This window comes from Rhinatrema bivittatum, chromosome 6 (genome assembly GCF_901001135.1).
Source record: "Rhinatrema bivittatum chromosome 6, aRhiBiv1.1, whole genome shotgun sequence".
Classification (NCBI taxonomy): domain Eukaryota; kingdom Metazoa; phylum Chordata; class Amphibia; order Gymnophiona; family Rhinatrematidae; genus Rhinatrema; species Rhinatrema bivittatum.
This window is the reverse complement of record NC_042620.1, coordinates 319,124,563-319,140,626: the sequence shown is the minus strand read 5'-3', so window position 1 is coordinate 319,140,626 and position 16,064 is coordinate 319,124,563. Positions and strand designations below refer to the sequence as shown.

Below are 16,064 nucleotides of genomic sequence, written 5' to 3'. Positions count from 1 at the left end.
TGAAACTGACCTGACGCGGAATAAAACTGGCGCTCGTATTGACTGCCCCATTGCAATTGTGGGCGCCTGATGGATTTGAGTGCTAGGGACGCACAATTCTTCCCTAGCACGTCCGTTTTTAAGGCAGCAGCAGCTCATTTACATGTTGCATCGGGCGCCCAGGAGACGTGGCTGTGCGCGCGTTAGGGAAACAGGCATTCAATACGAGCACTCGTTTTAATGCACATCTTATTGCCTCGGCCCCTTACTGCCGATACAGCTAGGAGTTTTCCGCTCCCAAAACGTGAGACCTGCTTGGCGTCCTTGCATGGAAATCCCATGCAAACGAGGGCACTGAGCAGTACTCCCTGATGCAGAGAGGTGCACTGGCCTAATCCAGGTTTTCTTAAACGCTGGAAACTCCATCTCCTGGGTCAGAGATGGAGTTAAGTTTCCAGTGCTGATGTGTGGGCACAGAAAATGTTATAAAAGAAATCTTTCCTTTCAGCTGCCACATAGCCAGGTAAATCATACTTATCCAGCTATCTGGCCATGGTCAGCCACCGCTAGTTAGCTGGCTGGGTCAGTGTTTATCTGGCCGCAGTTAGCCACACCCCTTTAGCCAGCTAAAGCTATACTTATGCTAAGTGGCAGTGGCTAACTGCAGCCAGATAACTGGATACGTACTGACTTATTTGGCTTAAGTGAGAGTGGTTAGCTGCAACCAGATAGCCAGATAAGTATGATTTATCCGGCTATCTGGTTTTCAATTCTCTGCAGTCTTTCTTTCCCAGTTCCCCCCCCCCCCCCCTTTTGAGTTAAAATATGGATTCGGCCTGTGCCAAAAGCACATTTTACAATTAAAATGCCGTTCTTTTTTAACTCCCGCTGCATTTGCATAGCATTAGCTTTCTGCATTGGGAGTTAAATATTTTAATCTGAGCATTAAAACTGTGCACTGAAATCCAGTACACAGTTCCTTACTGGGCAGAGGGGTGGTCATAAGACACTCCTATTCCACTCCAATCACTGAAGGGACTGGTATGACTAGAAGATGTTCTTTATTGCGAGTTGGGGTACAGGTATTGAATGACAGACGACAAATTCATCAGTAGAATCCTCCTTGCAGAGAGTACAGCAACAGAAAAAAAAAAAAGACCCAGACATGGAATTAGAAAATTATTATATAGCATCACCCAGCACAGCTTTGTGTTTTGCTTCGGGAATCTGGTCTGAAAGTAGAAAGACAGCTAGCAAATGCAACACAGGTTTGTTCAAACCCTGCCGGAGGTTTTATTTAGGAGGAAGAAAAATATCATGATACAAACACCGTAAACTGATGAAAATTAAAAAATATATATAGATATATATAGATATATACACTCCACTAACATTTTTTTTTTAACAATTAACATTTCTCAGAATCTCTGGCTAGCAACTGCTTTTGGCAAAATCACGGGAAAGACAAAAACGAAAGAAGATGTTGAAAGCCATTGTGATATTTTGGCAAACGTGTAGACGTTTCTCTCTATCAAATGCAAAGCTAAACGAATATTGTCCACTCCACTTCTATGTGCATTTTAGGTAAACGAAGAAATTTGCAGTCTGTTTGCTTTTTTTCCCCCCCTTCTAATTCCAACCACCACAAGTCGTATTGGCAGCATGCACCGGATGTCAAACGGCATCAGCAGCATCCGATTAACATCACATAACCTAAGGTTAGATTGGTTATCCTCATGGATTATCAAATCACACCTGTAGACAATTTACCTCGATGTACTACCCCCCCACTGCTCAAATACCCCTTTCAAACCGGTTCTGCCGACGAACAGCAACTCACAAATACACCATGACATAATCAGAAACAAATATTTGGAATTTTGCACCATTTCCTCTTTAGTGCTCTGGGTGTGCGTACCAGAGGACTCTCCTGCTTCTGGGAAGAAACTGCCTTCTGTTTGGCTGTCCAGGGGGAAGCACATCTACTGCAGCACCCCGGGGTCCCTACAGACGCATTCGCAGGCCTCACACTCTCCTCTGACCCAGTCGAGAGCAACGTTAGGCTAATAGCACCATAAGACACTGTCCATCCTCAACGCAAACGGAGAGGGGAGAGGGGAGTACCAAACCACCATTGTGCTTACATAACATTAAATATAGAACACAGGATAAGTAGTACTGTAGCCTCGGGTACAGTTCTACTAGCAAGAGGTTGCTTGGTTTGTAGTGTGAGTGTGAGTGAGAGTGTGTGTGTGAGTGAGAGTGTGTGAGAGAGTGAGAGTGTGTGAGAGAGTGAGTGTGTGTGTGTGTGTGTGTGTGTGTGTGTGAGTCCATCCATCCATCTTTCTGCCTCTATTCATCCTGCTTTCTCTTGGGTTTTTTCGGGTTCCGGGACCGGCTCTTGGCTTTGCACAGTGGACAGATGGGAGCATTCCGGTGAATTTGCTGGTGACAGGATAAGCATGCCTGCAAGATCACATGAGATGGTCAAGTCAATAACATTGCTTCTCACTGCCCCTCCTGCACAGTAGAATCCCCCCCACCCCCCACGAGGCAGCAAAAAACGGCAAGACACATTCCCAAGGGGGTTTGGCTTACAGAGCACATCAGCCAAAAAGAAATGCTGGCACCCGCTTAGTGCACAGAGTGCATTGCACTTATCCACTAAGAGGGGGGGGGGATTTTAAATTGAGCACTTTGCTTTGTACCTGCGGGCCAGCAAGCAAATTTTCAAAGTGAGGTTCCTTGCTGAATTTCCCTTTAAAGATTCAGGGGACTGCAGGGAATTCAAAATTAAATCCCCACTTGCACCTTACTGCTCCCGCCCCTGGTCCTGGTCCCATCCCATTTTCGGCATGGCAAAAAGTACATCCCATGGATTTTAGAGGAGCAGAAACATCTCAAAATGGTCCTGCTAAAGCCTTGGGCGCAGAGATCTAATAGCCAACAACCACACCAGTCCTGACGAACACTGGAATCCTCGTCGGCTGTAACAGCTCATGTGGGACCAACAGAAGAATCCAAAGATCAGGAGATGCAGGCGTTTTCGGGCAGTCAGAAAAGTGGATCCACACGGTCCAATGAAAGCGCCTGCCCACCATCTTATGTTGGTCCAATAATCCAGTTCAGTAATCAGGAGTTGAGGGGTTTCTCTAAGTTACCTGTATCAGCTTTCATTCTAATAAATGTGCACTCTATTTACAGGTCCCATGTGAATACAACTCATATCCTCTGGGTATATTTCTAAACCAGGGGTTACAAACTCCATTCCTCGAAGGCCACAGTGAATAGTCATGAAAATGTCTTTGCAATCGGTGGCCCCAGTTTATGGTTCATTTGCACGCTTTGGTTACTCTGAAAACCAGCGTGGCCTACAGCCCAACCCCTGTGGCAGTGCTGTCTCGATGGGACTCTGCACTCAACTGTGCACAGCCGTTTCGGAGGCTCACTTCATCCCAGTATTGGACAAAGCGCACCTGCTAAGTTTTTTTTTACAGTTAAAACTAACCTCCTGCCTGGCACCACTGCTTGGAGACACCATTATGTGATCCCATGCAGAAAAGCCCACTCCGAGACTCCTATCCAGAGAGACGAGAGGATTTGGATATATCAAAAAAAAAAAACCCAAGAATCCCTTAGGCTCCAGTAAGAAAAAGACAACTCTCCGTAGACGGCAGGAGTGACCCTTGCTGGTTTTGGGTTTCCACCTGTCGGGTGCACCACACGGGTCAGCTACACGACCCTGACGATAATCAGCAGCCAAGAGGCAAACGTGTGGGCAAAGAAAGGCACCCAGGGGCCCAACCTCAGCTGCATCCATTCCAGCTTGGGGCCAGCAGGGCTACCTGAGCTGGCCAAGGCCACTGTCCTAGGGAAAGGGAGGGAGAAACAGGGGCGGGGATCCTTCAGAAATAAATCCTCCCCCTCTCTAGACTATTGCAGACAGAGATTTCGATGTCAGGCAATTACGTTTAGTCCCTTGGTTGCTAGGACGCTAGAGGAAACAGGAGAGTGTGGGCACCAGGAATCTCTCGAGCCCACACAAGGAAAATGCACAGAGGAGCAACAGCGCTGGGGGATAGGAGGAGAGTGAAAGGAGGCGCCCGCTGGGTGATGGCTTAACTGGTACAGCAACTGCAGAGGGCGCACAAGGCCATAAGCGTGCACGCTGCCGGGCTGCGAGGACGCCGCCCAGTGAGAAGCGCCAGGGCACAGAAGTGCTCTCCGTGTTCGCACAAGGCGGCAGCTCGGGACACAGGCTCTGGGCGGCAGATTGGGCTCCTCCAGCGAGGTGCGTTAAGGAGGAATCCTCGTCAGAACCAGGAAGTCTTTGCCGGGAAAGCCCCGGCATGGCCTCCCCCCCCCCCCCAGCCTTACCTTCATGGGGGGCGGCTGCTGTCGGAAGGTCGCCGTCTGCCGGGTGTCCTGCTTCCTGGCCACCTGCAGCTGTTGGGCAGCGGCTGCGGCTGCAGCAAGGGACTCTGGGATGGGGGGCTCCTGGGGCTCCGTCTGCCATTCGGCTTTCTGCTTTTCAAAGTAACTAGGAGAAAGGGAGAAACAGAAGAACATGCATCACCCAATCAGCAATGCTACACCAATTCCTCAGTTACTTGTCAGTTAATTGTGTCAATCTCTACCTCGCTGGGTCTTAGCTCTGGTCTCCTCTTTTGTCCAAAAAGTCTGTCTTTTTTTTTTTGGATCGGCCATGCCCTACTGATGTAAAATAAATCTCCATCGCTAACTCCACACTTCAGCTGTCCGTGCTGTATTCCTGCTTTACATGTGCCAGTGTGAGGGCTGCACGGGGCTCGGATGAGTACTGGCACAGCAGTGCTCGATTTACTTGCTTGCGTAATGGTGGAAGTGAGAAGTGGAGGGAGCTTTCAGAATCTTTCAATACCGATAACTTGGGACAGACAAGAGGGGGGCCGGAGACTGAGTGGGGACTCGTGGCAACGCAGCAGCCACACACAAATGGGCAGACAGGGTGGACCTGATCTGCCAACATCCTCTGGGTCTCCATCTCCTCAGAAGTAAAAAGTAGGCAGATCTTAAATGATTCTGTTCGTTTGGACTGACAGTTTAATTACCTAACAAGTTTTTGACCTACTATTCCTGCTTAAGAGATATTCTGTCAAACCATTTCACAAATTCCCACTCTGACACAGCCTTCAAAGCTTTCAATGAGTGGCTGGCAGAATTAATCAGAAATGGGAAGTGAGGGAGGAAGCAGGCCCGGTGCCTCCGGGTGTGCAAACCGTGTAATTGCATAGGGAGGCACCCCCAGGGGCTGGCATCGGGAGTAGGGAGAGGCCCATGCAGCCACTGTTTGACCAGATCCCACCAGCAGAAGAAACAAACCGCCCGCACTCCATAACACAGAAGAGGAAGCCGTCCTGCAGCTCCTACTCAGGTGCCGGCCCTGCAGTATTCAATGCTCGTGGTGCTAGCGAGCATTGAATACCGCAGGGCCTGCATGGAGGAGGAGCTGCAGAACAGGCTCCAGCTCTATACCAACTTCTGCTCTCCCCAACGAAGGAGGAATAGGATGGCAGCAGGGGAGGAGAAATAAGAGGCCCCATGGACCCTGCCTGTCTGCATTGCATGTGTATGAATGGGAGCTTGTCAGGAGTGTGTGTATATGTGTCTGCGGCTGTGTGCGTGCGTGCGTGTGTGTGTGTGTGGCTGTCTGCAGCTGTGTGCGTGTGGCTGTCTGCGTTGCCTGTGTGTATGAATGCGAGCCTGCCTGGGGTATGTATGTTTGTGGGGTATGTGCTGGTAGGTCGGATCCCAACCTGCCAGCAGCTGAAATGGAGGGCCCGAGCATGCTGGAGGAGTCCAACCAAAGAAAAGCTAGAGACACCTGGGTGTGTATGAGAGAGGGAGCATATGTGTATAATATGAGCATATGTTTATGTGTGTGTGATAGGGAGTGTATGTGTGTATGAGCATGGGTGTGTTTACACACATATACTGTATATATATAAGAAAGAGACGAGAAAGTTTGTGCACCCACTCCCAGTAAGCAATGACAATCTCAGGGTGACTGGAAATCAAAAGAGCGTGAATTTTTTAAAATACTTTTTAGTTTCAGTTATGTGATGTGTCTGCCATTTTGAAATATTTTATTGGTGTTTGGGACATTTAAAAAAAATTGTATATAAGCTTCCTTGCTCTGTGCGGCTCTGATATGGCATGCTGGGCAGAGGTCTTGAGCTTTTACACCTGTTTCTGGAGGTGCCGTTTCTGTGGACACGTAAGCTCTTGTGCGCTCCATTGCGTCTGAGAAATGCGCGCAGGGGTGTGTCTAGCCGCGGATGTGCGCCTTGTCCTGTGCGCTTTACTTATGCGCCTAAGACTTTATGTGCGCCTAAAGTTGTGCGCACAAGTGATTTCAAGCGTTCAACTAAACTTGTGCGCTTGGGTCAGACGGCGAGCGGCGCGGTGAACAGGGCCAAGATAGCGATGGCGAGCATGCGGGCAATATGGCTACCTCCTCGGAGGGTCTCCACGAGGGCAGATCCTAGAATGGCCGGGGCCTAGCCCTTCTAGGGCCTGTACCCGGCGGTATAGGCTTCTGATCGCTGACCTGTGCTCCTCCTCGATCTTCGGAGACCGGCTTAAAGTAGAAGATTTCCACCTTACCTTGTCTTCGGCGCTTCCCAGTTTCATTCCAGGTGGTCTCTGGCTGCGGGGGGAGAGGGTAAGTACCTTCACCGCCGCGCTCGAGGGGGTGCACCCGCTGCCTCTCAGCCGCGCCTGGGATCGGGGGCTAAGTCCTCGCCGTGATTCGGCCGCAAGGCAGAGGCTGCCTCTAAGCCGCGCCCGAGGGATTCGGGGGCTAGGTCCCTACCGCGATTCGGCCACCGGACAGAGGCTCACCTCCAAGGGACCACGGAAATCACCTCGGGAAACTCAACTGGGGGAGGGACCCGAGGGTATCACCGCAGGAGTGCGGGGCTCGTCTTCAGGTAGGATTTTTCTTCCAATTTCGTTCTTCAATTTTGGTCTAATGCTCTGGGAGCATGCAGATAGCTCCTAACTGCTTTGGAGACGGAAAATACTGAGGAGCTGCACTTCCTGCAGGGGTATATGTACTAGGGGCTGACGTCAGATTGAAATCTGATCCGTCTCCAACTGCTAGTACGAGTACACTATACCCATTGGTCCTGAGTCCATCTGCCACACGCTAGGAAAATGATATTTTTACCGCGGAATACTGTACTTTGATATTTTTCATGTAAAATGTTGTTATAAATGTATAACTTATCTCCGGATGTGGAGAGTGCTGGGGGGAGGAAGGGTGCATTGTACAAGGCTATTAACTTCGCCTAATACCCTTGCTCTAGCCATGGATTCTGGGGCAGGAGTGAAGACCCAGGGGTTGGGGGAGATATCAGTTTTTAAAGATTGATCGCTGGAGGAAACTGGGCTTTTTTTTTTTTTTTTTGTCATCCCGGGACAGAGACTGAATGAATGGGGTGGGCAGCACAGGGCAGCAAACATGCTTGCACCGCCCCTGGGAGGGAGAGTGGGCAAAATTAAAGCAGATTCCCACAAACTCGTTGCTTAAGAAGATTTCTAAGGGTTTCCCCTAATGGAGGCAATGCACAGTCTGAAAGCGGGAGCCCTGTTCCAAATAACGCGCAGTCACTCAGAATGCCATCGCATGCCCCTGGGGCAGATCCCATCCCCTGGTCAGATCACTCGATGATAGAAACTGAACTATCCATAAAGAAAAAACCGACCTCCAACATCCCTAAATCCTCGTTCCAATTCAGAAAACCATGCTCCATGGAAGCCCTCAGCAACACTCTCACCAAGGACCTAACTAACCTGGACCTCACAAATGCGGACACCGCCATGAACTCTTGGCTAACTATCACTCGCTCAGCAGCTGATAAAATATGCCCCTTGACATCCAAAAATATCAATCCTGCCCGTACTAACAAAAAACCCTGGTTCTCATCAGAATTAAGAAAACTCAAACAAGACCTACAACATAAAGAACAACACTGGCGGAAGGATCCCTCCTCCACCGCACTGGCCTCCTACAAAACCGCAATGAGCTACTATAGGGCCACCATTCTTCGTACCAAAAGGGATTTCTATGCCAAAAAAATACACGGCTTCCTATACGACCCAAAAACACTATTCTCATATGTTGCAGCACTCACCACCCCTATTCTGCCAATCATCCCAGAAGAAGAAGCACAAAACAAATTCTCTGAGCTCGCAGTTTTTTTCAACAACAAAATAAAAAATTTACTTATTCCGCTGACATCTTTCAACCCCACTCCAAACTCCCAGCCTCCACCTGACCAAAACCACGCCCCATCGATACACAAACTGTCACTAGAATCTTTTGATCCTACATCATCCTTGGAAATCGAATCTATCATCAAGAAAATGAAGCCCTCATCGCATCCAATAGACCAAATCCCGACCAAATTCCTTCTCACCATCCCAAACATCATCGCCAAACCTCTGGCCGACATCATAAACTGTTCCCTCACTCACGGAACAGTACCGGACACTTTAAAAACAGCTTCTCTGAAACCATTACTAAAAAAACCTAACTTGGACCCATCCAACCCTATAAATTTCTGCCCCATTGCCAACCTACCTTTCATAGCCAAGCTAATGGAAAAACTCGTCAATACTTGACTCACAGACTACCTCCACTTCCACGACATTCTATACCCATCACAATTCGGTTTCAGGAAACACAGAAACACAGAATCTCTCCTACTCTCATTAGCAGACAACATCCTGATGGGCCTCGACAAAGGTCAATCATACTTGCTAGCTCTGCTAGACATCTCGGCTGCGTTCGACACAGTTAACCACACAATCCTCATCAACCATCTGATGGAACTAGGTATCTCAGGTTCTGCACTCCTCTGGTTAAAATCCTTTCTAAGCGACAGGTATTACAAAGTAAAAATAATCAACAAAGAGTCTCACCCTGTAGCAGCCAAGCAAGGAGTTCCCCAGGGTTCCTCGCTCTCGCCGACCCTATTCAACATATATCTCCTCCCCCTATGCCAACTACTCAATAACCTCAACCTCACCTACTTCATTTATGCGGACGACGTGCAGATCCTAATCCCCATCAAGGATCCCGTTTCTGACACTCTAAACTATTGGAATAGCTGCCTTCACGCCATTAACCTCCTCCTCACAAGCCTCAGCCTTGTTCTCAATACGTCCAAGACGGAACTGCTGGTCATTTCCCCCAATGATAATAACCCACTAGCCAACACTACTAATACACCATTAGTAAATCAAGTGAGAGACCTAGGAGCCATCCTAGACTCCAGAATGAACCTTAAAAAATTCATTAACAACACCACTAAAGAAGGCTTTTACAAACTACAGGTCCTAAAACAGTTAAGACCTCTCCTTCACTTCCATGACTACCGCTCTGTCCTTCAAGCCATACTATTCTCAAAGATTGATTATTGTAATGCGCTGCTGCTTGGTCTCCCGGCCTCTTCTACCAAACCTCTTCAAATGCTGCAAAACGCTGCAGCCAGGATCCTCACAAACGCTCGCCGTATGGACCACATCACACCGATTCTGAAAATACTTCACTGGCTACCCATCCGCTACAGAATTCTCTTCAAGACACTGACCATCATTCACAAAACCATATATCAGCAATCCTCTCTCCAACTCACCATACCCCTCAAACCACACTCCTCAGCAAGACCTACCAGATCTGCATACAGAGACTCCCTCCAGATTCCCCCGAACAAATCCGTTATACACAACACCATTGAAAAACGAGCGCTATCAACTGCCGGTCCGCATCACTGGAATTCTCTCCCGCCAGCTCTCCGCCAGGAACATTGTCATATCACATTCAGAAAAAAATTAAAAACATGGCTGTTCGCCCAAGCATATCCTTGAAGAAGCCTTATGGTAATCCACACGGACCAACACCCCACGGTTGCGTCCTCTTTCCGCCGCACAAAGGAACTGTTTCTCTGCTAACTGCGCCCTCATATAACTTGCCTAATCGACTCCACTGTGTAAATTGTATATAATTCTCACCATGTAAGCAATTACTCTCTGCTTACATGCACTGCTCTCCAGTTAGAAATTGTTAATCTATCCCTTTTTTTCTAACAGCCTTGTTCCACATTCCCTGTTGTAACGTAACTTTCGCTTTCAGTGTTAACTGGTTTACCCCCTAGTTTATTGTAAACCGGTACGAAAAGACCTGGTCTTGAGCATCGGTATATTAAAAGAATTTAAATAAATAAATAAATAAAATAAATAAATATTATGGGCTAATGACTTGGAATCTGGTGGCTATGTCAGCCCTTGCAGCTCGAATCTCCAAGGGCCTGATTTATGAAACCTTCTTCCCCCACAGGCGCGATATTTCAGGCCTGTTACCGTCTCACTGCAGCAGAATCAATATGCGACCAATGAATAATATATGAACGCCTCAGCATTCCCCTGTGGCGAGATAAATTTGTTATTGCCACAAGCAGGGGTAGCCCCAGAAGGCAGCGAGGTTTATACTGCTTGGGGAAAAAAAAAAAAAAAAGCACCTCACTGCTCAAACTTTACATGGTCAAAAAGGAAAAAAAAAGCCTGGTTTTACAACTGCTGCTTCTGCAAAGCCATTGGTTTCTTTAAACCTCTCGCTCTCTGCTCCTTGGGCCTTCGGTGCTCAGAATTTCGTGGCCATGCACCAGGATCCAAGTGTTTCCGTGTTGCAGAGGGAAACGACGAGCTTTGTACTCCGTAACGGATTCAAGAGGCAAATTTAAAAAACTGCGATCACAAGACAAAACAACGAGAGAGGAGAAAATCCCTGTCCCAGACATGTTAGAGAGAGAGGGAGAGAGAGAGAGAACCCCTGTTACTACCACCCAGGTACAGCCCCGCTCCTCACTTTTTCTATCTGAAAAGCGTGAATTAACCAGGCAGGCTCAGGGTTACAGGCAACGCCTCAACGAAGTGCAGAAGAGCTTGCTCTCCAGCAAGAGACAGTGTGCAACTACTAACGCTTTCTACCGGGAACACAGCAGTTCATAGGCGGCGCACAACAGGAAATAAAAGTTATTTCTACATGCACTGAAGTAAGACGGCTGGAGCACTCGGATCCAACTGAGCCACCCCAGCTCATGAACCAAAATTTTCAATCCAAATTAAAAAGCATAAACAAACTTTAAAAAAAAAAAAACAAAACACATCCCCACTTCTATATCTTAGGTTGGATTAGTTCGGTGCCACATAAATCCAAATCTTCCTTTAACAACAGCTTGGAGAAGTTTTGATTAACTGGGAAACCTTGAGCCTCTTCCTCCTGGACGACCGAGCTGGTACTTCTTGTAGTGCCCCCTTCCCTCTGGTAAACGGGCGGAGAGACCGGGCGGCAAAGACCCGGGAACGCCATAACTGAGAGATTTTTAGCTTTCTTCTAAAGAAGCATCGCCACTGGCTATTTTAGGTTTTTTTGTTGTTTTCTTTCGGGGTGGGATGGGGTTAACGTAAAACAAATTGAAATAGATCTGAATTTTAACACAGGGAAGATTTTGGTTTCCAAACCACGGCAAATTGAACCGGACCCTCGTGTGTACTCAAACAGCTGGAAAACGCACCTTGCTCTGGATATCAAAGGCTTACTGAGCGTCCCTTTACCTCTTTCACAGCTGAACAGGTGAGGCCCTCTTCCCCTGTCCTGAAGAGCTCTGTCCAGTCCATGAGCAATGGCATGCCACGTTTCTCGGGGACGGACCCGCGTCGTGGTGCCTGGTTGGGAGGAAGGGGGGGGAGGGGGGGATGGAGAACATGTAACACAGACAGACTTCAGAACTTACTCCAGTGAGAGTTTCTCCTCTTCCTCGCACAGGTCTGGCAACCTCTGCAGCCCTAGGGTCATCCTCAGGGCATCCACGTGCTCCTTCAGGGGCTTGTACTCCTCGTGAAGGCGTCTGGTAGACTCCAGGAGTTTATTCAGATCGTTCTCGGACTGCTTAATCGTGTTCTCCATCTGAAATGGACAAGAATAGCCGATGAGCAGACAGATGCATAGGCAGCAGTCCCACCCCCAGGCTTAGGGTGGCATCGTAACAGCACCAGAGCAAAGAGAGAATACTGAAAGACACCCCCCCGCCCGTGCACAGCAGAGTGAGCTTTTACTATCAGTGGTTTGAGCCCAGCAAGCCCTGAAACCCAGCTGAAAGAAGATCACAGTCGTTCTCCAGCTACCTCTTCGCTGCCTCGCTACTGCTATCCAGCGCATGAAATGAAAGAACCTCAGTCACAGTTTGGCTTCCCGGTGGAAGAATATTATCTACCTAACCCCTAAAAATGACTTTTCCTGGGGTCAACACCTAACATCCCAGCGGCACATCGGGCCCACTAAGACTGCCCGCCCCTCGCCCGCCCATCAATGCACGCAGACAGGACAACTCCCTCCGGAAGCAGATCCTGCAGCTTTATTACTCTCAGCCTAGCGCACGCACATGTGGCCGCGTGTTCCCGCTCCTCGTGCCTGGACCCCACCTGGACTCCAACATCAGCCCAGAGACCCGGGGAGCCGGCCAGCCAAGCTCTGCCTCCTGTGACGTCATGGGATGGCTCGGGGCAAGCAAAGGTGTGCACCCAGTCGTGACCCCTGTTAACCTGTCAGGCGAGGGTTCGGTCAAGGAGAATTTTATTTTTCCTTATGGTTGGTTGTGGTTTGTAGTTACTTTATTTTCCTATTGCTGTGGCTTGAAGATGAGCAATGAATGCGGGGGACAGGAATCCAGTGGGTTGTTGGGGGTGGCTTGTTTAATAGATGAACTGGTGCCCATTCCACCCTAATGAGAGTAGGGGGGGATTGGGTTGAATGCAAATGAAAAACATATTTGTGGCATTCGCTGATGTTTTTGTTATTTATTATGTATTGAATTAAAATGATGTGTTACACATTATTTATTTATATACCTTTTCCCCCCCCCCCCCCCCATAGCAGACCAGAACGGTTTACAAATTAAAATTATACATATTATGTACACATAGCACTACAATCAACAATGGCATTGCTTATTACTACTCAAATCATAATTAAACTGTTAATGCCATCTCGATTTGATGCACTGTATCTTTGATGCATTGCATTTCTAATGCATCGCGATGTGGGAGGAGAGTAGGAATTACCTGCCGGACTGCATGATCAAACCGCATTAGAGTTAGTTCCTCTGGGGATAAAGGGTTTCCCTACAAAATCCTCTTATGTATGTTAGTGCATTCGCAGAACGTCTCCTCTCCTAGCCTTATCCATCCCCCTGCATCACTTTAATTCTTTCAGTTTCCTGCATCCTTCCTTGGCACTTTTTTTTTAGATTTGGCTCTTCACCTCTCTCTAGAAATGGAGCCTGGAATGTACCTCTCCCCCTACCCCAGCCCCCCCACTCCCAGCCCTGCCCCATACTCCAGGCAGTGCCCAACACACAATGGCAAAATGACTCCCTCATCACCTAAAGCCCCTCTTACTACACCCCAGCAGGTGCCGAAGGATTTCCTCGCTCGGGCCTAGCAAACTGGGCCAAAGTCCTTTTTCTGGGATGGAACAGAAAACGCCGACCCCAATCAGGCTGCATCCTGCCCTCCTCTCATCTGTCAGAGAAGCAGGGGCAAAACCTACAAGAATGAGCCGCAGCGTGCCTGAAGCCCCAGACGACTTGGACAGCGAGGCAGCCTCTGGTCTCCAATTTTCACAGCCATTTGCGGGGTAAAAAAGCAGAGAGGACGTCCTTTTAGCTGCATTAAAAAGGAGGAGTTCCTGTGGGTGTCTTTGGGATGTGCGTGGGGCTTTCGGGACGTACTTACACACTATCATGCCCCCCTCCCCCGCACCCACACCATGAACTTTGCGGCTGCTCGTTTTAACTGGAAACAACGCGGGCCGTTTGCCTTCGAGAACGTAAGTAGTGCCAGGCTGGGTGACATCAGCGGTCCATGGGGCCCAGCATCCTGTCTCCGACGGTGGCCAAGCCGGGGTCACGTGGAAGTATCTGGAAGAGGAAGCCCCCCTGCTGCTCATTCCCCGGCATAGCAGGTGGGGATCCCCGGGCCTTCCTGTTATTAAGTATTAATGGGCCTGCTCTCCAGAAACTTGTCCAAACCTTTTTTTTTTTAAACCCAGCTACGCTATTAACTTTGAACAAATCCTCCAGAAACAAATTCCACAGCTTTTACTGTGCAACAAAGTTAAAAAAAAAAAAAAAAGTTCTCTCGCCATGGTTTTAAATCTGCTCCCAGTTAGTTTCACAGAGTGACCCCAGTCCCAGTACTGTTTGAAATGGTAAATGGCCGTCCCCTGGTCACCTGTTCCACGCCACTCACGATTTTATTAACCTCTGTCACATCCCTTCTCAGCGTCTCTTCTGCAGGCTGAACAGCCTCATCCTCGTTGGCCTTTCCTCGCAGCCTTTTATTCTTTTGGTCGCCCTTCTCTGCACCTTTATCTTTTTTTTTTTTTTGAGAAGGAACAACCAGAACTGAACACAATAATCGAGATGTAATCACATCACAGTTCTATCCAGAGGCATTTCGACATTCTCCAGTCCTTCCCTAATGATCCCTAGCACTCTGTCTGCTTTCTTGGCTGCCGCCACACACTTAGCAGAGGACTTCAGTGTATTATCCTCAGTGATGCCTAGATCACCTTGAGATCCAAAAGGAAATAAATAACCCATTAAGGAGAAATCAGTTTGCACTGCATCATGACGTACTAATTTTATCTCCTTCTAGAAGGCGGGGTACTGCTATAATCTGGGTCCCAGGCACGGCGCCAACTCAGATTCCGTTTGGGATACTGGGCCAGTCTGCTGCTGGGGGCTGGCTCCCCAAATAAAACACTAATCCTCTGTCTCTTACTGAGCTTGTGATCGTCCCAGCACTGGAATCCATCCTCACAGCCACCGACATGCTTTCAGTTTGCTTTGAGCATAAAGCGTTTTAAGGCATGGTTTGGACGAAAGGAAATCCACAAATCCCAAGCTCTTATTAAAATAATTATGTTGGTCCCCGATGACCGTGTAATCCTGCTTGTCAGGTCAGAGGCTGCTTCTAACTCCTAAGCATTCGCTGGCTTAATAAATAATGCAGCTTCAGATGGTGGCTGAAAGTCGGAGCGCTGGATGGATTCAGGAGACATCCTGGGGCTTGAATTCAGCGTTCCCCTCTGTCACGGATCCTGCAGACATCACCATCTCCCTGGGTCCGAGTTCTAATCCCAGCTCTGCCACTGACTCCACATCACTCTGAACAAGTCCTGTTAATCCATGCCTCCATTCACCCCAGTAATACTATAATCACAGCTCCTTCCTTAGAAAACACCCTGCAGTCCAGGCATCAGAGGCAAGCTGCCAGGCCCTTCAAATCAGACACGGCTGCACATGTGTTCCAGAACCATTCGAATTGTAGAGCATGAAGGTTTCTATAGGGCAATCTGTCACATACCCTCCCCCACCCCACTGAGCGACTGCCCCTTCTAGGCCATGTCCCACCGTAGGACATTACTATGCTTGTCCTTGGGTCCTCTCTTAACCCGGGACAACCTCTTTGCCATTCTCACCCCCGCCTGCCTTAGGATTTGGGGTTCCAAACTTTGCAATGCCCGGCACCTTATCCGCTGGGGATTCTCTGTATGAAGGGCAACTTCCTGTCCTAGGGATCTACCCCCACCCCCACCCCCATCCTTCTGGGTTTTTATGTGAGGCTTCCTTACAGCCCCTCAAGCCCTCTTGGTTTTCTGGATGACCTCTGGTTAGGCCCCAGAGTCCAATTCCCCAATGTGTCCATTTCACCAGCCTTTACTGGCATCTTGGCCGCTCTGGGCTGCATTTCCAAGAACTCCCATTTCTTTGCCAGTCCTGGCTGTCTTCGTCTCTTCCTCTTGCTGATGGGTAGCGGGCCACTTTTCCCCCAAACAGGTCTGGCTTCTTCTCCATCTGCTGGCCCTCTGGGATCCCGACCTCCACCATCCCTTCAGTACTGACCTCTTGATCTGCCTTTATCCCCTCGGCTTCCTGTGCCGCACCTCCCTCGGTGAGTGGGATAGCCATCCGAGA

At 48.8% G+C, this 16,064-nt stretch overlaps 1 protein-coding gene across 2 annotated transcripts in view; it reads right to left on the bottom strand.

Moving 5' to 3' along the window:
• Positions 1-1,021: 1,021 nt before the first annotated feature.
• Positions 1,022-16,064, bottom strand: part of ZC4H2 (zinc finger C4H2-type containing) — a 33,456-nt gene continuing 18,413 nt past the window's right edge. Inside the window, exons 3-5 of one of the 2 annotated variants that reach the window (XM_029607562.1) lie at positions 11,820-11,992; positions 4,357-4,519; positions 2,183-2,445 (exon numbers count right to left, since the gene is read on the bottom strand). In XM_029607562.1, coding sequence (XP_029463422.1) covers positions 2,332-2,445; positions 4,357-4,519; positions 11,820-11,992 — 450 coding nt within the window. In that variant the 3' untranslated portion in view covers positions 2,183-2,331. Of the gene's footprint in view, positions 2,446-4,356; positions 4,520-11,819; positions 11,993-16,064 lie in introns of both variants that reach the window. The other variant, XM_029607563.1, reaches the window with a different exon arrangement.